The sequence below is a fragment of the Chlorocebus sabaeus genome, chromosome 6 (genome assembly GCF_047675955.1).
Source record: "Chlorocebus sabaeus isolate Y175 chromosome 6, mChlSab1.0.hap1, whole genome shotgun sequence".
NCBI lineage: Eukaryota > Metazoa > Chordata > Mammalia > Primates > Cercopithecidae > Chlorocebus > Chlorocebus sabaeus.
This window is the reverse complement of record NC_132909.1, coordinates 44,768,904-44,793,032: the sequence shown is the minus strand read 5'-3', so window position 1 is coordinate 44,793,032 and position 24,129 is coordinate 44,768,904. Positions and strand designations below refer to the sequence as shown.

The window sequence follows — 24,129 nt, the reverse complement described above, 5'->3', positions numbered from 1 at the left end:
CGTCCGCCTCGGGGAGGCGGGGCCCCTCAGCGTTCTCTCACTGGCTTAAGCCCTCGAGCGACGGGCGGAGTAGCCAATCAACGATTGTCTACTCCCTCCTCCTGTCCAATGGTGGCATCTGGGCGATTGAAGGGTCGAGAGGCTGAGGCCTTGGCTGAGCCCCGGTCTTTGAGGGGCGGTTCCCTTACCCGCCCGCGCCCACCCCAGGTAGGGACTCTTGAGGCCACCGTCTCGTCCAAGGTGCTGTGACATTTGGTAGATGCCCCGACTCCCAATTGCAGAAAAGAAAAACCGAGTACCAAGAGACGTTTTATGCCCTCACACAAATGGAGTTCAAAATAATACAAAAGAATAAACAGGGGTCAAGAAGGACCCCTGTCCCATTCCCGAGGCGTAAGACCCCCACTGAGGGAGGGGCTAGCAAAGACTCCACCCCGTTTCTGAGGTTTGAAAAGAAAGAAGTAGAGGTCAAGAGAGCCACCTCTCCCCACCATTCCCAGAAAAGGAGGAAGGGGCTGACGGACTCTCTGGGAACCCCTCCCCTCCCTGCGCCCCGTCATCAAGAGGAAAATTCGAAGAAAAGGTTTAGCAGGGACAGAGAAGCGACCTGTCCTGGAAACCCCTTAAAGCCTGCGGTAAATGCCCCGGGAAACAGGGAGGGCACCAGCCGAAGCCTCCAGCCCTTCAATGCTTGGGTTCAAAGACCCGGGGGCTGGGAGACGCCCCTCCCTCCATCCTGGGAAAGCAAATGGAGCCTTTTGGGAGCTAAGATGGTCCATCGTTTATTCCTCCAAATCTTCAGGGAAAGAAGTCAGAATTTGGGGAGGGGGCAGGAGCCCGAAACCCCAGCCCCCACTTTGGGTCTCCTGCGCCCTCTACTCCAGCTTTCAAACCCTCCAGGGGTGTGTGGCCCCCTGGAGAGTCCTGATCCCCTAGATTCTCCCCCCACACCTCCCAGTAGGCGGGGCTGGAGTGTGTGTGTGTTGGGGGTGACTCGTCCTGTTTATAAAAAGCTCGCCAGCTGCGGAGGCGCGGAGAGACCAGAATAACTTAGCGCCTCGAGGCCCAGCCGCCGCCAACCCCGTCTCCAGCCCGCCCCCAACGCCCTGGAAGTACTGGGACGCCCAACCCCATGTCCCCGCACCGTTTGCATTTGGGAAATTTATTTTTTTTCTTTTTAGGGTAACGTGGTTGCTCCCTCCTCCCCCACTCGGACTATAAAAGTATCACGAATCCACTGCGGAGAGATTGGGAAAATTCAGAAAAACAAAAAAGAAATCAAAAAGAAATCCACCTCCCATTCTCCCCGCCCTCCGCGCCCACGCGGTAGTCCGTGCTCTGTGGGGGGTTCCGGGGCAGCTGGTCCAAGCCCTTGCCTGCGGCCTCGTTGGAGGGGAGGAGGTTTTAGGCTGCTCAGCTCCCTGATCGCCCAAAGGCACGCTTCCTACATGGGTGGTTCTCTCGGAAATACCTCCTTCCTTTTTTTCCCCAGGAAGAGAAAAGTGAGCCACGAGAATGTGCAAAAGCTTCTGTCACTGACGTAGTATTTTAAAGTAAAAATAGCCGGGTGAGGCGGCTCACGCCTGTAATCCCACCACTTTGGGAGACCAAGGCGGGAGGATCGCTTGAGCCCAGGAATTGGAAACCAGCCTGGGTAACATAGGGAGGCCCCGTTTCTACAAAAAATTTCAAAATCAGCTGGGTGTGGTGTCGCGTGCTTGTGGTCCCAGCTACTCCCGAGGCTGAAGTAGGAGGATCACTTGAGCCCAGGAGGTCGAGGCTGTAGGAAACCGTATCGCGCCACTGCACTCCAGCCTGGACGACAGAGTGAGACCCCGTCTCAAAAAATTAATTACTTAATTTAAATTTAAAAAGAATGCAAGCCCTTGATTATCCAGAGCAGCACTGGGCTCTGGAATTAGAAATGGTTGAGCTGGGGGAGGGGCTGTGGGCTTGGGGCATTTTCTGTGTGGCAGGAGAGACACAGCTGGTGGGAGAAGGGGCTGGGCTTCCAGGCCGGCCCCACTCAGAGGAAAGTCCAGAGGCCTCCCCATGGCCCCACCCTATCGTCTACACTAGACAAATAAAAATAAAAATCTGGCCAGGCGCGGTGGCTTATACCTGTAATACCAGCACCTTGGGAGGCCAAGGCAGGAGGATCACTTCTTGACCTTGAGGTCAGGAGTTCGAGACCAGCCTGGCCAACATGGTGAAACCCCATCTCTGCTAAAAATACAAAAATTAGCCTGGTGTGCTGGTGCCTGTCCCAGGAGGCTGCTTGGGAGGCTCAGGCATGAGAATCGCATGAACCAGGGAGGCGGAGGTTGCAGTGAGCTGAGATCACACCACCACTGCACACCAGCCTGGGTGATAACAGGAAGACTCAGTCTCAAGAAAAAAAAAAATTAAATTAAAAAAAAAAAAAAAAAGTATCCCAGATACGGGTCCAGGGACGACTTCTTGGGGAAGAAGACACTAACTTAAAACCCAGGCCGGGCGCGGTGGCTCAAGCCTCTAATCCCAGCACTTTGGGAGGCCGAGATGGGCGGATCACAAGGTCAGGAGATCGAGACCATCCTGGCTAACACAGTGAAACCCCGTCTCTACTAAAAATACAAAAAATTAGCCGGGCGAGGTGGCGGGCGCCTGTAGTCCCAGCTACTCGGGAGGCTGAGGCAAGAGAATGGCGTAAACCCGGGAGGCGGAGCTTGCAGTGAGCTGACATTCGGCCACTGCACTCCAGCCTGGGTGACAGAGCAAGACTCCGTCTCAAAAAAAAAAAAAAAAAAAAAAAACCCAGTGGGGAGCCAGGCATGGTGGCTCACGCCTGTAATCCCAGCACTTCGGGAGGCCGAGGCGGGTGGATCACCTCAGGTCAGAAGTTCAAGACCAGCCTGGTCAACATGCTAAAACCCCGTTTCTACTAAATATACTCCACCTAAAAAAAACGAAAAAGAAAAAGAAAAGAGAGAGAAAGAAAGAAAAGAAATATGAATATCTTATAACAGATGTAGAAAAAATGGAGGGAAATAAGGCAAAATACTGCAGATAATCTATGGGTGGAGATACAGCAGAATTTTATTTCCTTCTTTATACATTTCCATTATTCCCAAATTTTCTACAACGAACACGTACTACTTTGTAAGGGGACTGGGGGAAAAATCTTGGAAAAAAAAATTCCCTAAATCTCTGCCTTTTAAAAGTCTGGAAGGAAATGCACCAAGTTCGTGAACCCGGATGACTTTTAGTTCTGGCACTGTGGAATTTTATCATTAACTGTGATGATGATGAATTCTGAGTGGTTATAATATTTACGAACGAAGCCAGCTGCTCTGGAAGCCAAGGGCGGCTGTGATGAAGCCTGCATCTTGTATAAATATTCAGGCACGCGAAGAGGGAGGCAGAGGGTAGGGATGGATACTAAGGCTTCCGGAGGCGGGGATCGAACCCTAGGCTTGGGCATGGTGCTCCCAGTACGCTCGGAGTCCCGACCAGCAGGACGAGCTCTTCCTGGCGAGGTGCGGTAAGTGAGACCATCAGGGCGGGAGGATGCAACCCCTCCAACCCACCCGCCAACCCCCGAGAAGCGCGCCCCGCCGTGTCTCCCACGCGCGCCACCAGGGGGCGCCGCTGGCTAATATTGGGCGCCCAGATGCTTGACTTTGTGCTGGCAAGAGGACCGCTCTGTGCCTCAGTTTCCCCATTAGTGAAATGGCCAGGACGCTCAGTTTGGTCAATCGAATGTCTTAAGATGTAAAGATTTTATTTAACCCCAGATAAATGCTCAGTACCCCAAATGTCTAGGATATTTCAGGTAGGTAACAGACAACAACTCCCCACCCCCAATCGGAGTTTATCCAAGTACTAGGATCAGGTTACAGAGGGGAAACGGAGGCCCAGAAGGGGCTACGATGGCAAGAAAGCCTCAGGGGCCTCCCTCCCTCTAGGGGGAGTCTGAGGCAGTTTCAGGAATCAGGAGACTTAGAGACCCGCTAGGGAGGGGAAAATTGTGTGTTTTTGTTGCTGTCCTAGGGAAGGAGCAACATGTGGGGGACCCAGCATGGAGTTCTGAGGACAGAGAAAGCAGGGGGCTCCTACATCCACAGATACCGAAGACAGAAAATACAGCGACTTAAAGCAACAACTGGTGCATAGGTTAAATCAATCTTCAGAGACATGTCGGGCACAGAGCCCCCTCTTTTTGTTGTTGTCGCCCAGGCTGGAGTGTAATGACATGACCTCGGCTCACCACAACCTCCACCTCCCAGATTCAAGCGATTCTCCTGCCTCTGCCTCTCAAGTAGCTGGGATTACAGGCGCCCACCACCACGCCCAGCTAATTTTTGTATTTTTAGTAGAGATGGGGTTTCACCGTGTTGGCCAGGCTGGTCTTGAACTCCTGACCTCATGATCTGCCCACCTCAGCCTCCCAAAGTTCTGGGATTGCAGGCGTGAGTCACCGCGCCCGATCTCTAATTTTGTGTATTTTTAGTAGAGACAGAGTTTCACTATGTTAGCCAGGCTGATCTCGAACTCCTGACCTCAGGCGATCCACCCCCACTCAGCCTCCCAAAGTGCTAGGATTACAAGCAGGCGTGAGCCACCTGGCCTGGCAATTTTTTCTTTTTTTCTTTTTTTTTTTTTTTGAGACAGTGTCTTGCTCTGTTGCCCAGGCTGGAGTGCAGTGGCACGATCTCGGCTCACTTCAACCTCCACCATCTGAGTTCAAGCGATTCTCCCGCCTCAGCCTCCCAAGTAGCTGAGATTACAGGCGCCCATCACCACGCCCAGCTAATTTTTGTATTTTTAGTAGAGATGGGGTTTCACCATGTTGGCCAGACTGGTCTCGAACTCCTAACCTCAGGTGATCCACCCACCTCAGCCTCTCAAAGTGCTGGGATTACAGGCATGGGCCACTGTGCTCAGTCTCAGAGCCCCCCTCTCTTTCCTTTCCTTCTCTTTTCTTTTTTTAATTTTATTTTTATTTATATATTTATTTTTTGAGACAGAGTGTCACTCTGTCGCCCAGGCTGGAGTGCAGTGGCACGATCTCAGCTCACTGCAAGCTCCGCCTCTGGGGTTCATGCCATTCTCCTGCCTCAGCCTCCCCAGTAGCTGGGACTACAGGCGCCTGCCATGATGCCCAGCTAATTTTTTGTATTTTTAGTAGACACAGCGTTTCACCGTGTTAGCCAGGATGGTCTTGATCTCCCAACTGCGTGATCCACCCTCCTCGGCCTCCCAAAGTGCTGGGACTACAGGCGTGAACCACTGCGCCCGGTCTTTTTTTTTTCTTTTAGACAGGATCTTGCTGTGCTGCCCAGGCTGGAGTGCAGTGATACAATTATAGCTCTCTTCAGCCTCCAACTCCTGGGCTCAAGCGATCCTCTTTGTCTCAACCTTCTGAGTAGCTGGGACTACAGGTGCACACCGCCATGCCTGGCTAATTTTTTTTTTTCAGAGATGGGGGTCTTGCTATATTGCCCAGGCTGGTCTCAAACTTCTGAGCTCAAGTGATCCTCCCACCTCAGCTTCCCAAAGTGCCGGGATTATAGGCATGAGCCACCATGCCTTGCCCAGCCCCTCTTTTCTGCTCCTCTTCCTGCCCCCTACCACAGTTTCAGAAACAAAATTGGGTATGAATGAAGCTTTGGTGCTGAAAATTTCCCCACTCACATTTCCATGCTCTTGCAGAGAGCTGCTTGGTAGAGGAAGACGGTGAGATGCCTTTGGGATGGTCTCCTGACTCCCCCACCCCTTGTGCAGGGCTACTACGGAGGCATAAAGCTGGTATGAAGTAGATGGGCAATGCATATTTGACAAAGAAGGAAATAATTGCGACAGATGTGGCTCAAGAGTGACCACTGGAGAGGGTGGGCTAGAGGCTCTAGCAGACAGCACCTCTCCTCGCAGGGATAGAAGCCCAGGACAAAGATCCCAAGGGCATTATAAGAGGCTGCCCCTTGGAGAGCTCTTTTAGGCAAGTCCGGGGTCAGAGTGGACCCCAGCCAGGTGCCTCCAGTTAGACCCTGAGAGCCACCTATGACTAAGAACTTGATTGTCTCCCTCAGTGGGTGGGAAAGTGAAGCAGAAGCCACATGGAGCCACTTCCTGGAAAGTCTGCCTGCCAAGAGCCAAAGGGATTCACCATCCATTGCCCCTGCAGTTCACGCAGGGCTGGCCCTAAGTCCTCTGGTTGTCGAGGGGTAAGTCCCCAGGGTCTGGGCCAGCTTCCGGGGACAGGAGTTCAGTGTCAGGCAACTCCAAGGCCTCTTTGTCTAAAGCTGTCTCTTCCCCGTCCTCTTCCTCCTCCTCCTCCTCTTCCTCTGCCTCCTCCAGAGTCAGCTCAAACTGGAATCTGTCAGGCCCGCCCCACTCAGGGTTGGTGAGGTCTGAGGGACTTCGGGGGATCTTGCTCTGGTACCACTCTCGATTGTCCTCCAGCGTGTCCAGCAGGTCCTGTGCGTCTGGGTGGACCAGGTCAGCCCAAGTCTCCCACAGTGGGTGGGCAATGTAGTCAATGAAACCCACCTGTGGCGGGGGTTGGGCAGGTAGGCATTTGGTGAGTCACAGTGAACCCTAGACTCAATCCAACCTCCAGATCTTTAGCCAAGTTGTTCCCTCTGCCTGGAATGCCGCTTCCGAACTCCTACTCATCCTTCAAAACCCTTTTCAAATAACTCACTGTCTAGAATGCCTCCCTTAACCCTTCTGGTCTCCTCCAACCCCAACCCTGACCCCACAGGGCTGAATGTACATGTCCCCCAGACTGGAAGCCCCTCCAGGGTCCCACATGTCACCCAGAATAGATGTTTCCAAACCCCAGAAGTGCATGTCCCTCTCCCTGAAGCCCAGAGAGAATGGATCCCAGGTCTAACTCGGCCCAGACAGTACCCTTAGGACACACTCCCTGGCTAGCTAGCCAGGGCCAAGCCAGGGCTCATGGGGTTGGCTCAGCCCCTCCCTTTTACTCTCTCCCAGTGTCTACTGGCTCAGCCCAGTCCCCTGCCAACCTGGGACTTCTCCACTGAGGCCGTGTGTTTGTCACACATGGGACTGATGTCCAGGCCCGACTCACGCTCGCGGTCTCCCTGATGGAAGAACTCGGCCATGATGCGGTCTGTCCACTGGCGGTACAGGGGCAGCGGCTTGGTGGGGTTGCTCAGGTCAGCGCAGTGCACCAGATTCTGCAAAACCTACAGAGAGCAAGGCTCGGGAGGGCACTGGAGGGGCCCAGCCACATCTGGACCTGGCACCCCCACAGACAGGCTTGGTGCCATGGACACATTCATCTTACAGGTGGGGAAACTGAGGCTTGAGACCTGAAGAAGTGGTTAAGGCATAGGCTTGACCACTTAGACTCTTGACATTTCTTCAAGTTTAGCATACAGTCGGCACTTCATAAATGAAGCTAAATGAGAATTGCGAAAATGGAGGCCCCCTCCAATTTTTTTTTTTTTAAATGAGATGGGATCTCACTCTGTGACCCTGGCTGGAGTGCAGTGGCGAGATCTTGGCTCACTGCAACCTCTGCCTCCCAGGCTCAAATGATCCTCCCACCCCAGCCTCCTGAATAGCTGGAACTATAGGCATGCGCCACCATGCCCGGCTAATTTTTGTATTTTTGTAGAGACAGGGTGTTGCCCAGGCTGGTCTTGAACTCCTGAGCTCAAGCGATCCGCCCATCTCAGCCTCTCAAAGTGCCAGGATTACAGGTGTGAGCCTCTGAGCCAGGCTTCTTTTTTTAATTTCTTTTTTTTTTTTTTTTTCATTTTAAGAGACAGGGTCTCACTCTGTTGCCCAGACCAGAGTACAATGGTGCAGTCACACCTCACTGCAGCCTCTAACTCCTGACCTCAAGCAATCCTCACGCCTTAACCTCCCAAAGTGTTAGGATTACAGGTGTGAGCCACTGCCCTCAGCCTTCACTCAAACTAAATGTGTAAGAGGCCTAGTTAAAATTTTTTTTTTTTTTTTTTTTTTTTTTGAGACGGAGTCTTGCTCTGTCGCCCGGGCTGGAGTGCAGTGGCCGGATCTCAGCTCACTGCAAGCTCCGCCTCCCGGGTTTACGCCATTCTCCTGCCTCAGCCTCCCGAGTAGCGGGGACTACAGGTGCCCGCCACCTCGCCCGGCTAGTTTTTTTTTTGTGTGTTTTTAGTAGAGATGGGGTTTCACCGTGTTAGCCAGGATGGTCTCGATCTCCTGACCTCGTGATCCGCCCGTCTCGGCCTCCCAAAGTGCTGGGATTACAGGCTTGAGCCACCGCGCCCGGCCCTAAAATTGTTTTTAAAGCAAAACTAAAATATAAAAAGGAGGCCCCGGGGCCCGCCCAGCTACACACCTGGATTCGGTCGGAATAGTTGTCCAGGAGGAGGACGCCAAGGCTTGTCACCTTCTTGGTCTCCACCATGGTCTTGAGGTCGGCCAGGAGGTTCATGTGTTTGGACATGTCTGTGGCCAGCACCTGGGGGCAGGCAAGGGAAGGTGACAGGTGCAAGGACCCTGCCCACCCTGACCCTCACTCCCAACTCCCAGATGCCACTCCGGCTCAGAATCAGCCTTCTGGGCCTCAGCATACTCATCTGTGAAATGGGAGGATGGAACTGCATTCACTGCAAACCCTGCTCACAAGAGGGGCTCAGTCAGGGGCCCCTTCTGGGAGGTTGTTTGGGTTGGCCAAGAATTCTACATGTGTGACAGGGTGTGGGGGGAGGTGACCAAACCTGTGCGTCTGGGACTTGTGAGCCCAAGTCTCCCACAGTGGGTGGGCAATGTAATCAATGAAATCCACCTGTGGGGTGGGTGGGTCAGGTAGGCATTCAGTGAGTCACAGCAAACTCTAGAACCAATACAGCCTCCAGATCTTTAGCCAGGTTTTTCCCTCTGCCTGGAATGCCACTTCCCAACTCCTACTCATCCCTCAAAACCCTTTTCAAATAATCCATCCTCTAGGATGCCTCTGTTGACCCTTCCAGCCTCCTCCAACCCCAATTCTGATCCCACAGGGATGCTTACGTGCTAAGGTGAGTTGTACCTGAGGACAGCGTGGAGGATGAGGTCTGTGCAAAGGGACTGGAAGAGTTGCGTACATAAGAGGAACCTAGAAGGGGTGGTTGTGGCTGGAAGAAGTGAGCTCAAGAGAGATGGAGGTGAGACCGAGGAGGTTGAGGGCCTCTGGCAGCTGGAGGACCTTGTCCAAAGCTGCAAGGGAGTTTGCAGCTCACTGTGGGGAGGGATGTGACTTCATACCCCTCAAACTTCCATGTGGCTGCCATGTGCCCTGGAGAGCTATTTCTTTCTTTTTTCTTTCTATTTTATTTTATTTTATTTTATTTTATTTTATATTTTATTTTATTTTATTTTTTTTATTTTATTTTATTTTATTTTATTTTTGTGAGATGGAGTCTTGCTCTGTCACCCAGGTTGAAGTGCAGTGGTGTAATCTCGGCTCACTGCAACCTCTGCCTCCTGGGTTCAAGTGATTCTCCTGCTTCAGCCTCCTGAGTAGCTGTGATTACAAGTGCGTGTCACTGTGCCCAGATAATTTTTTGTATTTTTAGTAGAGACGGGGTTTCACCATGTTAGCCAGGATGGTCTCGATCTCCTGACCTCGTGATCCACCTGCCTTGGCCTCCCAAAGTGTTGGGATTACAGGCGTGATCCACCATGCCCAGCCTTGGAGGGCTGTTTTTAACTCTGGGCACAGATGTTTAAAAACCAGAATGACCGCCAGGTGCGGTGGCTCATGCCTGTAATCCCAGAACTTTGGGAGGCCGAGGTGGGTGGATCATGAGGTCAGGAGTTCGAGACCAGCCTGGCCAACATGGTGAAACCTCATCTCTACTAAAAATACAAAAATTAGCTGGGCATGGAGGTGCGCGCCTGTAGTCCTCCCATGTGGTTCCCACCCCTGGGAACACAGTTCCCCATCCTGTAGTCTTCCTCATTCTGCACATCCTGGCTTTAATGCTCCCTCTCCAGGAACCCCTCTCTGATCTCTTTGGCTGGTCTGGGCTCTGAAAGCACCTTGAACCTCCCTCCTCACCGCTCTGCATGCAGGTCCCTAGTCACAGCTACCACCTCTGTGGCCATCTGCCCTACAGATCATGAATTTCATAAAGGCCGGAACTGTCTTTGCACAGATCAAGCACATAATAGGTGCTCAATAAATGCTTGTTAAATGCATTAATGAGGCATGAGACCCCAAAACCTACTGATGTGCCCCTACTTTAAAAAAAAAAAATCAAATGGACAGATGTGCTTAATTTTTTTTTTTTTTTTTGAGACGGAGTCTTGCTGTGTCGCCAGGCTGGAGTGCAGTGGCGCTATCTCCACTCACTGCAACCTCCGCCTCCCAAGTTCAGGTGATTCTCCTGACTCAGCCTCCTGAGTATCTGGGATTACAGGCGCGTGCCACCACGCCTGGCTAATTTTTGTATTTTTAGTAGAGACGGGGTTTCACCATGTTGGCCAGGATGGTCTTGATCTCTTGACCTCATGATCCACCTGCCTCAGCCTCCCAAAGTGCTGGGATTACAGGCCTGAGCCACCATGCCTGGCTGCTTAATGATTTTTCCTTTTTTTGAGACAGAGTCTCACTCTGTTACTAAGGCTGGAGTGCCATGGTGCAATCTCAGCTCACTGCGACCTCCACCTCCTGGGTTCAAGTGACTCTCCTGCCTTAGCCTCCCAAGTAACTGGGATCACAGGTGCCCACCACCACGCCTGGCTAATTTTGGTATTTTTAGTAGAGACGAGGGTTTCACCATGTTTGTCAGGCTGGTCTCGAACTCTTGACCTCAAGTGATCTGCCCACTTCAGCCTCCCAAAATGCTGGGATTACAGGCGTGAGCCTGTGCCCAACCCAGATATGCCAAATTTAAGGCTCAGCAAAGTTGCACTTGAGACCCCAGAAACAGTTTCCATATCACCTGCGTACAGCCAGGATCTGCAGAGCCCAGCAGAGGGCCTGGGGTTTGGGCAGTTACTGTCCCTTCTTTTTTTTTTTTTTGAGATGGAGTCTCACTCTGTTGCTGACGCTAAAGTGCAGTGGCACAATCTCAGCTCACTAGATCACTGCAGCCTCTGCCTCCTGGGTTCTAGCAATTCTCCTGCCTCGGCCTCCCGAGTAGCTGGGATTACAGATGCGCACCACCACGCCCAGCTAATTTTTGTATTTTTAGTACAGACGAGGTTTCACCATATTGGCCAGGCTGGTCTCGAACTCGTGACCTCAGGTGATCTGCCTGCCTCTGCTTCCCAAAGTGCTAGGATTACAGGCATGAGCCACCGCTCCTGGCCCCACTGTTCCATTTCACAGATGAGGAAGCTCAGACTCAGAGTGAGGACATGCCTGGGTCTGGATGAACCACCGGCCATGCTAATATTACCCCACCCTGCTGTTGGCAGATGAGAAGGATGCCCCCCTCCCCTCTACCCCTCCCTCCCCGATTACTGCCCTAGCCTCACCATGTCAATGACCATCCTGCGCAGACTCAGTCGCTGCTTGGTGCTGAGGTTCTGGAAGATATCGCAGTTCTTTGCCTGCAGCAGCTTGAAGCCCACAGCCAGGTGGTGGTTCTCCAGCACGGAGGCATCATTGTACATAAGCGCCAGCTCTGAGTCTGCGGGGATATGGGACTGAGAGCCCCAAGATCCACCCACCCCACCCACTCTACCCAAAAGCAGCTTTCGGAAATCCTTAGCAAACTCCTACCCATGCATTGAAGGCCCAACTCTAGCATGCCCTCCTGTAAGAAACCATCCATGTCCCTGACCCTTCCCTGACTGCAGGGCCAGGGGTATCTGTGTTTGGCTCTGCCTACCCAAGACTGGGAAGGCTCCTCACGGACCCACTATGGCCAGAGACAGTGAGTACTCAGTAATGTTTTTTTGTTTGTTGGTTGGTTGGTTTTTTAGAGACAGGGTCTTGCTGTCACCCAGGCTGGAGCACAGTGGTGCAATCACAGCTCCCTGCAGCCTCAACCTCCCGGCCTCAAGTGATCCTCCCATCTCAGCCTCCTGAGTAATTGGGATTACAGGTGTGTTCCACCACACTTGGCTAATTTTTTTTTTATTTTTTGGAGAGACAGGGTCTCACTGTATTGCCCAGGCTGGTCTCGAACTCCTGAACTCAAGCAATCCTCCCGCCTTGGCCTCCCACAGTGTTGGGATTACAGGTGTGAGCTATGATGCCCAGTCTCTCAGTGCTGGTTAAATAAACAACTGAGTCTTTGTCTTATTGGACTCTAGGCCCTTTGAGTGAGGGGCCTCCACTCTCACCCCCAGCACTCCAGGGCTTATACACAGAAGGTGCCCAATAATTGCCTGTCAACCGAGTTTTTCAGATTCCTCATATGATCCTAAACTTTAAGATCTTGGTGGAAGTGGCCAGGCGTGGTGACTTATGACTGTAATCCCAGCACTTTGGGAGGCTGAGGCAGGCAGATCGCTTGACACCAGGAGTTTGAAACAAGCCTGGGCAACATAGCGAAACCTTGTATCTATGAAAAATACAAAACTTAGCCGGGCATGGTAGCGCGCACCTGTAATCCCAGCTACTCCGGGAGTCTGAGGCTAGAGAATCGCTTGAACCTGGGATGTAGAGATTGCAGAGAGCCGAAATCGCACCACTGCACTCCAGCCTGGGTGACAGAGCAAGACCCTGTCTTAAAAAATAAATAAATAAAGACCTTGGTGGAACCAGATCAGCTCTGCCACAGCTCATTATTCTGTCATTTATTGAGCACCTACTGTGCACCCAGACCTGCTCCAAGCCCCTGAAGGGAGGGAAGACTGTGATAGTCATTTCATAGACAGGGAGACTGGGTTCAGGATAGATGGGAACCCCCTGAGATCACCTGGTAGACAGGGTGGAGGCGGGGTCTGCCTCACCTCCTGCACCCACTTCCCACTCCTACTTACTGGTGTTAATCAGAAACTGGTTGGAGACCCCAGGATGGTCCACATCATGGATGGCGCTTGCAAAGAGGGCAGCCAGGATTTCCAAGTCTGTGAACACAGCCTGAGCAGGCAGAGAGCACAGGTGATGAGGGGCGGGTTGTCTGGGCCCTGCACCCGCCCGCCTGCCTGCAGTCGTAGCGCAGTACCTCAAGGGCAGGTGTAGCCAGCAGCACATGCGTAGACTGGGCCACATCGGCAGCATGTAGGCTGTTGTGATAGGCCACATCGGCATGGTAGTGACCCTCCAGCATCAGCAGGTAGGTGGCCAGTGTGTCTGCTGGGATCTGGAATGTCTTCAGCAGGTCCCGCTCCTGGTCCATCACAGATCCTGGCCTCAGGGCCTTGGTCTTGGGGCTGCAGCACACGCTGTTCCTACTCCTCTCTTCTGAACTCCTATCCATGCCTCAAGCACCCACTCCTCTGAGACGCCCTCCCTGCTCTCCTGAACTCCTCCACTCTGTGTTCTTTGGTGGTCCATCCCTGACCCTACAGGACTGGGGATGTCTGTGTCCAGCTCTTCTCTCCAGATTTCTCTCCTCTTCAGGGCCAGGGGCCAGGGCTGAGGCTTCTGGACAATGAACTGTTCATCTGCGTGAACTCCTATTCATCCTTCAATACCCTGCTCAAATTATCCCCTTCAGAAATGTCAGAAAGGATTTGAAAAATGAGTGTCCCTGAGGTCTAGGGTAGGAAGTGGTGAAGGAAACCCCAGGAGTTTTTCCTTGGAAGCCAAGGGCAGGGTAGGTACCTGAAAAATGCTGAATAGGATAGCTGTAAGGGGTCGGTTCCCACTTAGCTCCGCCACCTTGAACACGTCAAGTCCCCACCTGTTGGTGTCTTCTAGCTCCTAAGATGTGAAGGACTGGAGCTTAATTAACCCCAGCCCAACTTCCCCAGACTCTAGAGCCTCCATCCGCCCACCCCAGGTCCCACAGTGAGCCCCAACTGTCCAGTATATAGGTGGGCAAACAGGCCCAAGCTAGGGCATCCAGACAGAGCCAAGGACCAAACCTTGATCTTGGCATTGTGGTTGAGGACCCACCTTGGCCAGCTGTTCCTCCTGGTCAGTCTGGACCCCAAAGCGTGGGACAGTGGCTGAGGAGAGGCTGGCACCATGGCAGAGCCCATGTAGGCCACTGATCCGGGACATGGGCTGTGGGGCCTCCTCAGCGGTCACCTTGGGCAGCTCCACCTCAGTCTGCTGGTCTGCAGATGGGCCAGGGTGAGGCTTACAGAAGCCGATTTCGCCTGTTGGGGCCTGGCCTCAGGACCTGAACTTTGCCAAACCCCAGGATCAACCTATTTCCCTTCCTTTTTTCTTTTTTTTCTTTTTTTTTTTTTTTTTTTTGGAGATGGAGTCTCGCTCTGTCACCCAGGCTGGAGTGCAGTGGCGCAGTCTCGGCTCACTGCAAGCTCCACCTCCCGGGTTCACGCCATTCTCCCACCTCAGCCTCCCGAGTAGCTGGGACTACAGGTGCCCGCCACCACGCCCGGCTAATTTGTTGTATTTTTAGTAGAGACAGGGTTTCACCGTGTTAGCCAGGATGGTCTCGATCTCCTGACCTCGTGATCCGCCCGCCTCGGCCTCCCAAAGTGCTGGGATTACAGGCGTGAGCCACCGCGCCCGGCCCCTATTTCCCTTTCTACAGGAACCAAAGTAAGTTCAGGGTAAAGACCCTGTCGGCCGGATGCGGTGGCTCACACCTGTAATCTCAGTGCTTTGGGAAGTCGAGGTGGGCGGATCACTTGAGGTCAGGAGTTCAAGACCAGTCTGAGCAATATGGTGAAACCCCATCACTACTAAAAATACAAAAATTAGCCAGGTATGGTGGCGGGCACCTGTAACCCCAGCTACTCGGGAGGCTGAGGTGGGAGAATTGCTTGAACCCGGGGGGCGGAGGTTGCAATGGCTGAGATTGCACTATGGCACTCCTGCCTGGGCAACAAAGTGAACTGTATCAAAAAAAAAAAAAAAAAATCCTGTCTTGCCTGTAGCTACCTACCCCTCTCCTCTGTTCACAGCTGATTTCAGTAAACTCTTCTGCTAGGCATGGCCCCGGGGTGCCTGGGGCTCAGCATTTCCCCCCAAACAGCCTAGTGTCCTTTCCATCTCCCAAGCTGGTGTCTGGTTCCCTCCATCTCCTCCTAGGCAAATTTCTACTCATGCTTCAAAACCCTAGCTTTAATGTCCCCTGCTCCTGGAAGTTCCCCTTGTTCCTCCCTCTGATCCAGCCCTGACTCATGGGGCTGAAGGTGTCTGTGTCAGGCTGTATCTCCCCCGGACTGAGGTCTATAATAGAAATATTTCTTTCTCTTGCTTCTTAGTACTCCTATAATATCGTCCAGGCAGTGACTCAACAAAGCTCACCCAGGAAGGTCCGGGAGATGTACTCGGACACCTGGTTCCCGGAGCGGCTGGTTTCGGACAGGTGGGTCAACTCCCGGTTTAGGATCCGCTTGAACTGGGGGGGAGGGAAGGTGAAGACAGTGATGATGGGGTACCGTGGGCCGAGGCAGGTGAGCTCAGCGATCTGCCCCACCTCACCTTGTTGGAGGCCATCTCCCCCACCGAGTGCCGGGTCTGCAGCGTCTCCAACTGATCCAGGCACCAGTCCAGCTCGTCTAGCGTCTCCAATGCCAGCTTCTGCCCCGTGTCCTCTGGGAGCCGAGGCAGTCAGGGGCCTGCCCCACCCCCGCTCAGGGACCCCACGCCTCTCACGCTTTCGTCTCTGCATCTGGACCCTGAAACTGTTCCCACGGGGGCCACCCAGGACTCCTGGACCCAAGTTCCAGATCTGTCCCCCGAGTGGCTGTGTGACCACGAGATCTCTGGGCCTCAGCCTCCTCGTCTGTAATATGGGTGTGGTGGGGTCCATCCCCGAGGGCGTTATTGTTTGTTTTTGCAGGGGCGGGGCTACAATTTAGCCCCAGTCTAAGGGCTCATGGACTGGGGAGGTCACTACGTAAAGGAAGCTCCCAGTTGTCCTCAGCAGGGGAGGGAAGGAACAGGTACTTTACCTGCAGGCGGAGGGGGCTGATTGCTGGATGAAGGGTTTCCGACGGGTCCCTGCCTGCGGTAGAGCAGCCTCAGGCGTGGCTGCTCCGGCCATCTCGCACAGACCCCAAGTCCTCCAGGCCCCGCCCCTCAAGCCCACCCTTAGGCGCCGGAGTCCCAGCCTCAATTTGCAGCCCGCTTTCCGCCAGGCCCCGCCTCCGTCGTCTGCTGGCCCCGCCCCTCCCCGCCCACCTTGTCTCTGCCGGCCCCGCCCCCTCCCCGCCCCGCCCTCTACCTACTTGGCTGCTCCTAGGCATTGCAGGCGGGCAAGGGCCGCCACGTTGCTCCGAACCGTCCGCAGACTGGCCAGGACCTGTTGGGAGGAGGTGGTAGGCGGTGGGAAGGAGAGGCCAGATCCGGAGGGGGTCAGGGCAGGGAGGGCGGGGGACACCCACCTGGGCAAAGGGCGTCACAATCATGTCCTCTCCATGTCTGCGAGGAGACGTGCCATCAGGAAGAGTTCTCTCCCATCTTCCAGCTTTTACCCACACCACATACCCTCAGCTGAGGGGTTCCTGTTCTCAGGACTTCTCCTCCGGGCGCCTTCTTAGTCCCTGGGCTCCCTTCATGCGACTCTCCCTCAGACCCACCACAGCCCCTCCAACCATTCACTCACTTTATCGGCATCTCATAAATGGGGAAACTGAGTCCCAGGGGCAAGGAGGTATTTCCCTTTTCATTATGCCCACTAGGAAGGTCAAAGTATTTCTTCATTTGCTGCTAATTAGCCTTAATGTGTTTGTTTTTTGAGGCATAGTCTTGCTCTTTCGCCCAGGCTGGAGTGCAGTGGTACCATCTCGGCTCACTACAACCTTCACCTCCTGGGTTCAAGCGATTCTTGTGCCTCAGCCTCCTGAGTAGCTGGGACTACAGGCATGGACCACCACACCTGGCTAATTTTTGTATTTTTTAGTAGTGATGGGGTTTCACCATGTTAGCCAGGCTGGTCCTGACCTCCTGACCTCAAGTGATCCGCCGACCTCGGCCTCCCAAAGTGCTGGGATTACAGGCGTGAGCCACCGTGCCCGGCCGACCTTAATGTTTTTGGATTACCACCCCCACCCCAGCAAAAGGCAGAGTTCTCTACACACTTGATTGAATAAATGAGCTGCCTGGCAAACTCCTACCTGAACTTCAAAACCTTCCTTAAATGGCTACTTGAAGGAACTTGCTGAATAGAGGAACAAAGGAAGGAGGGAGCGTAGAGGAGGTGTCATTCCACCAGCCCCAGACTCACAGGTCACTGGCCACAGAGGAGTTCCGAGACACGGCCTTGGGTGAGAGTTCATAGTCACTATCTGAGCGGTACAGGAAGGACTCGCGCCGCTGGCTGTGCTGGACTGGAGCCTGCATGACCCGGCCCAGCCCAGGGCTGGACTGAGGGTCCAGGGCCCTCCTCCCGCATGAGAGCCCATTTTCCAGGTCAAAGCTGAAAGGAGAGAAGACATGGTCAGAGACGAGGGTCATGACAATTGGGTGCCGGGTCGTGGCCACCTTGTCTGGTGCCTCCTCCCTGAAGCTACTTGGCAGTCAGGCAAGTGTGGTTTCCAGCTTGTTCACCTGACCCCAGCTGCACCCTCAGGAAACTGCACCCCTCACACTTTGGTCTTCGAGTCTACACTGGACTCCAGGACCTCAGTTCCAGATCTTCCTCAAAGTGGCTGTGTGGTCATAGACAGGTACTGACTTTCTCTGGACCTCAACCACCCTGTGTCTTTTATTTTTCTCTCTTTCTTTCTTTTTTCTCTTTCTCATTCTTTCTCTCTCTCTCTCTCTCGCTTTCTTTCTTTCTTTCTTTTCTTTTCTTTTTTTTGACAGGGCCCCACTCTGTCACCCAGGCTGCAGTGCAGTGGTATGATCCTAGCTCACTGCAGCCTCAATCTCCTAAGCTCAAGCCATCCTCCAGCCTCAACCTCCTGAGTAGCTGAGACTACAGGAGCACGCCCCAACACCCGGGTAACTTTTAAATTTTTTGTAGAGACCAGGTCTCACTATTTTGCCCAGGCTGGTCTTGAACTTCTGGCCTCAAATAATCCTGCCACCTCTGCCTCCCAAAGTGCTGGGATTACAGGAGTGAGCCACCGCACCAGGCCTCCCCTGTTTCTTTTCATTCTGTTTTTTGGGGGGGGTTTGAGATGAAGTATCGCTCTGTTGGCAGTGCTGGAGTGCAGTTGTCCACGCTGGAGTGCAGTGGGGGCACAATCGCAGCTCACTGCAACCTCCGCCTCCCGGGTTCACACAATTCTCTTGCCTCAGCCTCCCAAGTAGCTGGGATTACAGGTGCGCACCACCACGCCCGGCTAATTTTTGTATTTTTACTAGACACGGGGTTTCATCATGTTGGCCAGGCTGCTCTTGAACTCCTGACCTAGTGATCTGCCTGCCTGGGCCTTCCAAAGTACTGAGATTACAAGCACGAGCCACTGCACCCGGCCTCCCCTGTTTCTAACATGTGCGTGATGTAGCCCATCCCCAAGAGCTCTTTGAGGGAGTTACAACCGAACATCCAACGACTGCGACAGGATAACCATATTGCAAAGGGACAAACTGAGATCTAGCTCACATGGTGAACACGTGAACTGGAAACAGCTTCTTGGACTCTTCTACCTGGAGAAGGCCGGGGTTCTGCCTAGCTCCTGCGTGCGCCTTAGTCTAGAGAGCCAACTTGACCACACCCTTGGCCACCTGCCACGCCCCCAGCGTTCCAGGCTCCACCCTCAGCCCATAAGGCTCCGCCCCACGGCCGTCGACCACGCCCCCAGCTAACCAGGTCCTGCCCTAGGCTCCCCCACTCCTCCACTTCATCTTCAGCCTGAACCTTCCGCCTGTTCTCTTGCACCTCCGGGTCTGCACAGGCCGTGCCCTCTGCCCGGAGCACTCTCCTCCTTCTCCACACTACTTGTCCCGTTCTATCCTCAGACCCTGTCTTTCCCTCTGGCCACACCCTCTAGCCCCTCCTCTTTGCGGTCACAGGTCAGAGAAAGGGCATAGGGCAAGTACTGAGGCCCAAGAGAAGGTGGTGATCTGCAGGTAGGGTTTTCAAGAAGGGCGGGCGGAAGCAGCACCGACAGGAAGACAACGGGGACCGCCCGAGACTCGCAGTTCCCGGCCGAGGGCCAGTGTCCAGCTGGTCCCGGCCATGACTTTTGGGTCAAAGGTCACCCTATCCCCGTCCACGGGCTGGGTCAGCACCCCCGCGTAGGCTCAGATCTAGGTAGAGGTGAGGGATTCGGCAGCATTTGGTCAAATATGACCGGGTCTGAATTGGGTCTGATCACGTCGAATTGGACTTCGTCCCGAAGAGTTTGTTTGATGAGTTCGGGAGAATTCGGCTACGTCCGATTAAGCTCGGGAGAGTTCGGATAAGTTCGATCTTGTTCGTCTAAGTCCGGTTACGCTCGGTCTGCTTCGAACAAGTCCGGGTGACGCTCGGGCCGGGTCGGGCATGTTCGGTCACGTCCGGCTACACGGGGGCTAGTTCGGGCATCTCCGACTAAGACCGGCCGCGCTCGGCCAGTTCCGTCCGACTCCAGCGGGTTTAGCGGGACTGGGATGATCCCCCGGCCAGCCGAGGGGGCGGGGCTTCTTAACCCTTCCCTGGCCGGTTTGGGGTGCGCCGTGGGCGCTGTGGCGCAATGGGAGACGCTCTTAGGGGAGGGCTGGAGGCGGCGGATACCCCAAATCTGCCCCTCGAGGGGCAGGCATGCGGGTTGCGGCCCCCTACCCCTCTCGCCTCTCCCCAAGGGTTCCAGAAAAGCGCGTCTATGGACAAATAGGGAAACTGAGGCCAGGAGCGGCCACAGGGTGTGCAAATCCGGATCCCGGGCGCAGAGGGTTAAGAGCTGGGCCCGGGTTTTCTTGGGGCGGGGGAGGCTGTTTTTCTTTCTGCTCTAAACTTAGCCAGGAGCGGCGGGGTCAGGCTGTGGTTCCATGACGCGGGCGGCGCGGGGGTAGGGCCCCCCGGCTGTGGGAACGGCGCGGCTGCCCATTGGCCGGGGGGTAAACTGAGCCTGAGAGGCTCGGACTTGGGTTCGGGTCCGGCCGGCGCGGGGCCCGCCCTCGTTCATCCTCACTTCTGGGTACCCGTGACGCGCCCTCGACGTCCTTGCACTCTCTCCAGCGCCTTCAGAAGTGACCGTGCTTCCCTCGTGTTCGGTCCCCCGAGGTCGCTCACCAGGACACAGAACCCCCACTCCCCCACTCCCTGGCTGAAATGAAACCACCAGGAACCACGATCATGCCTTCTCCCTCCAACCCCAGCTATGACCTTGCAGAGGGACCTCCCTCCCCTCTCAGCCTTTGGATGCCAAACTTACCAAGTGGGTGCCAATTCGGCGCGGACCGAGCGCAGGATGCCAGTCACAGTCGGCGCCCACAAGCCCCACTCCGGACCCCAGCCTCGCCCCCACCCCTCCCCACGAGGTCACAGTCGTTTCTGGAAAGGCAGGGATTCGAACCCAGAGGAGGGGTGGACCGAGTGCTTAGAGGATGCAGCGCAAGCAGCTGCGGGGCACGGGCGCGCGCTCATCCTGGGACTCCCGAATGCCCTGCCTCGAAAACCCCCTCAATTCAGGTCTTCCTCCGTGGACACCCAGAGTTCATTGTGAGGCCCCCAGGGCATCTCTTTGCTGGCACTGGGACGAAATGGTGGTGGGAGGGGGCGCCAAGGGGAGAAGTGCCCCTTCCCCTTCCTCCCATTGCCAGGACGCACAGCCTGCCTGCCCTAGGCCGGCGAGGGTCAGGAGGAGACGTGAGCCTCAGCCCGTCCCACTCTGGGCCTCACAGCTGGAAGGAGACAGACGGCTGGTCCCCTGGGCCTATATCCAGGCAGCGGGTGGAGACAGACAGAGACAGAGAGAGACAGAGTCACCAACTGCGAGACAAAAGTAGAGTAGGGTAGGGGGAGAGAGATACAGAGAAAGCGAGGGAGAGGCAGAGCGTCCATGCCCTGACTCCGGCCCTGGCCCCAGCTGTCCCTGCCCTTGTCCCTGTCCCTGCCCTTCCCACCTCCACACCGGGCGTCCCGGTGACCCCGCCAGGCCCTCTGTCCCGCCTCACCACAGCGGATGGGCCACCGTGAAGCGCCGCTGCAGGCGGATGCTCTGATTCACCAAAAGCTTCCTGAAGAGCCCGGGGGAGCCGCGCGGGGATCCCCGAGGGGAACTGGGCCCCGGGGCCGGGGCGGGCGCGGGGGGGCCCTGCATTGCCAGGACCGCGTGGAGGCTGGACCGAGCGCTGGCTGCGCGGGACCTTTTCTGGACAGCTGCGGGGGCGGGGCCCAGCGGGGAGGGGGCAAAGGGCGCATCCGCCCCGCCTCGCGACGGGCGGCTCCCTGACGACCCCCGAGACAAAGGGGGAAACCGAGGCACAGAGTCAGACGCAACTCTCCGCTCCTTACTTTTTCTTTTCTTTTTTTTTTTTTTTTTGAGACAGGATCTCCATGTGTTGCCTAAGTTGGAGTGCAGTGGCACAGTCCTAGCTCACTGCAGCCTCAACCTCCTGGGCTCAAGGGATCCTCCTACCTCAGCCTCCCGAGTAGCTGAGACTACAGATGCACACCACTACGCCCGGGCTAATGTATTTTCTGGAGAGATGGGGGGGGGGGGGTCTCCTTATGTTGCCCAGGCTGGTCTCGAGCTCCCGGACTCAAGTGATCCTTCTGCCTCAGCCTCGCAAAGTGCTGGACTTACAGGTGTGAGCCATTGCACCTGGCCCAACTGCACTTCTTTAGGGGGCTGCCCCTAAGATCTCAGAGCCTGGATCTTACTCAGCCTTCCTCTGCACGCCCCTGGTTAGTGCAGCTTGCTGGGCCAATAACTGCTAAAAAGTGTACAATGAGGGAGTCAGAAAGCAAGGTACCCAGAGAAACAGCTGTCCTACCTTCCATTATGAGGTCGTCACCAAGGTATAGAGTTTGCCAATGTCCGATCCCACTCAATGTTTCTAATCCTCCTCTACCCATTTTCCAGATGGAGAAACTGAGGCCCAGTGCCACCCAACAGCCCACCAGAAACTACAAACCCTTAATCCTTTGCCAAGTGGGGAAACTGAGGCTTCCATGGAAGCAGTCACAGGCATGGGTCTTTGTTGCAGGGCAGCGAGACTCAAACTCAGGTCCCCTCTCCCAGCACCCCTCCACACGAGTCCCCACGTGATCCCCCACCTGCTCTGACATTCCCCAGGCCCTGTCTCTGGATGCCTTCGCCTCTCCTGCTGTCTCCTCCTAGACAAACATCCGCACACCACCTCTGCCAAGTCTTCCGTCCTGTGAAGCCTCAGCCGCACACCCCTGCCCTCGGAGGACCTCACTGTCCCAGGACTTGGGGGGGCCTCTGGTCAGTGTCTGGGAGGATTCCCAGAGTCTGTACCAGGTGCTCTACCGTTGGAATGCTGGAGTCAGGCTGGCCCTGTTCCACTCTACAGAAAAGGAAACCAAGGCTTAGCATGTGTCACACAAGGAGGAGGGACCTAGAGAAAACCATTCACGGGCAGAGGCCCAAGGGACCTCCCAGCAACTGAGGCCTGACCATGCCCCTTGCTGTGGAATGACCTCTGGCTCTCAGCCTGGGCCTTCCCCCTGGGGGGCTGCCTCAGTCTTGGTGTCCCCAGATATGGTACCCACGTTTCCGGCAGTCCTAGAGAAGCCCGTTGATCAGGGCTCCTATAGGAGATCCTGAGGCAACCATGCTAAGGCCAGATACATGAGATTCTCCCCATTCTACAGATGGGAAAACAGAGGCTCAGAGGAGGAGACACACAGCCCAGAAAGACAGAGAGCCTCAGGTATCTGGCCAGGAAGCCCCCCTAACCCCCACAGCCTTGCAACCAGACACCTGGTGGGAACCAGACCTCGCTGTCCCCAAGACAAAAATACCATCGTGGCTGCTGGGGCCAGACCTAATTATAGCCATCCCTAGGGGACAGAGGCTGCTAGGATTGTCCTAGTGGGGATACTGGAGCCAAGGCCTGAGCAGTCTTGACACCACCTCCCCGCCACTGTGAGAGAAGTGACAATAGTTACATGTCCCCAAGGAGAAACCAAGGCACAGAGATTCAGCCCCTCCCCCAAAGTCAAAGACATAAAATAGGAGGCTAAGACTAAACAAAATGATATAAACTGAGTGCCTCAAAAACATGCAGCACTCAGCCAACAGCAGTGAAGGGAAAAATCATTGGATTTTCAGACGAAACCTGCAAAATGTGGACTACTGTTCCCATTTCGAGGATTGGGCTACTGAGGCACAGAGAGTCACAGTCATTTGCCCAAGGACACACAGCCATAAGGTGCAAGACTGGGGTCATTTGAACCCGGACAGGCGCTGTTCTTCCCAGCCTGGGTTCTCCCACACTGGATGTGTTAACTCACTTCATCCCCTCTGTAGTCCCAGGAGCGACTCCCACATTAATATTTTATCAATAGTTTTACTATTAATGTTTCATTCATAGATTTAATTTTAAATATTTTATTAACAGTGCTAACAAGAAGGTGTTAATTAAAAGCTGTTTGGATGGAGAAAGAGTCACAGCAAGGGGTGGCCACAGAGCCAGGACTCAGCGTTCAGAGTCTCGCTCCTACCTGACCCTGGGACGCTCTCCAAGCCCCGCTGGGTAAAGAACAAAAGTCGAAAGAGGTTTGGACAGAAGCACCCCCACCCTGACTCCGTCCCTGCATGACTGCATGACCTGCAGAGGTGCCCAGTAGTGTCTGGTGCCTTTATTTTTATTTTTAATTTAATTTAATTTATTATTATTATTATTTTTGAGACAGAGTTTTACTCCTGTTGCCCAGGCTGGAGTGCAATGGGGCAATCTCGGCTCACTGAAACCGCCACTTCCTGGGCTCAAGCAATTCTCCTGCCTCAGCCTCCCAGGTAGCTGGGATTACAGGCATGTGCCACCATGCCCAGCTAATTTTTTTTTTTCTTTTTTTGGTATTTAGTAGAGATGGGGTTCACCATGTTGGTCATGCTGGTCTTGAACTCCTGACTTCAAGTGATCCACCTGCCTCGGACTCCCAAAGTGCTGGGATTACAGGTGTGAGACACTGTCCCTGGCCTTACTTTTTTGAGACACAGTTTCACTCTGTCACCCAGGGTGGAGTTCAGTGGCGC

The 24,129-nt window shown here is 54.5% G+C and overlaps 1 protein-coding gene across 3 annotated transcripts; it reads right to left on the bottom strand.

Moving 5' to 3' along the window:
• Window positions 1-2,884: 2,884 nt before the first annotated feature.
• Window positions 2,885-21,258, bottom strand: PDE4C (phosphodiesterase 4C). 3 transcript variants are annotated; one of them, XM_037992215.2, is made up of 15 exons: window positions 21,077-21,254; window positions 17,256-17,447; window positions 16,414-16,450; window positions 16,258-16,331; window positions 15,982-16,034; window positions 15,509-15,621; window positions 15,332-15,425; window positions 14,006-14,169; window positions 13,712-13,810; window positions 13,110-13,274; window positions 12,925-13,024; window positions 11,470-11,624; window positions 8,342-8,464; window positions 7,014-7,196; window positions 2,885-6,531 (listed from the first exon to the last, which is right to left on the bottom strand). In XM_037992215.2, the coding sequence occupies exons 1-15, from the start codon at window positions 21,220-21,222 to the stop codon at window positions 6,184-6,186; spliced, it is 2,046 nt and encodes a 681-aa protein (XP_037848143.2). In that variant the 5' UTR covers window positions 21,223-21,254; the 3' UTR covers window positions 2,885-6,183. The 3 variants fall into 3 exon arrangements, with proteins under 3 accessions (XP_037848143.2, XP_037848145.2, XP_072872897.1); XM_073016796.1 differs by having other exon boundaries at window positions 6,414-6,531; window positions 7,079-7,196; window positions 21,077-21,258; XM_037992217.2 differs by lacking the exons at window positions 15,509-15,621; window positions 15,982-16,034; window positions 16,414-16,450; window positions 17,256-17,447; window positions 21,077-21,254 and having other exon boundaries at window positions 16,258-16,290.
• Between the last annotated feature and the right edge of the window lie 2,871 nt (window positions 21,259-24,129).

What these genes read in the sequence shown, in the direction of transcription:
- PDE4C (XM_037992215.2), bottom strand. Translation starts at nt 21,222, where the DNA reads ATGCAGGGCCCCCCCGCGCCCGCCCCGGCCCCGGGGCCCAGTTCCCCT. An exon ending in ACGGTGGCCCATCCGCTGTG is followed by an intron (nt 17,448 to 21,076) that starts GTGAGGCGGGAC and finishes CTCTCCTTTCAG; the next exon opens with CTTTGACCTGGAAAATGGGC. An exon ending in ACTATTCCGACCGAATCCAG is followed by an intron (nt 7,197 to 8,341) that starts GTGTGTAGCTGG and finishes TGCTCTCTGTAG; the next exon opens with GTTTTGCAGAATCTGGTGCA.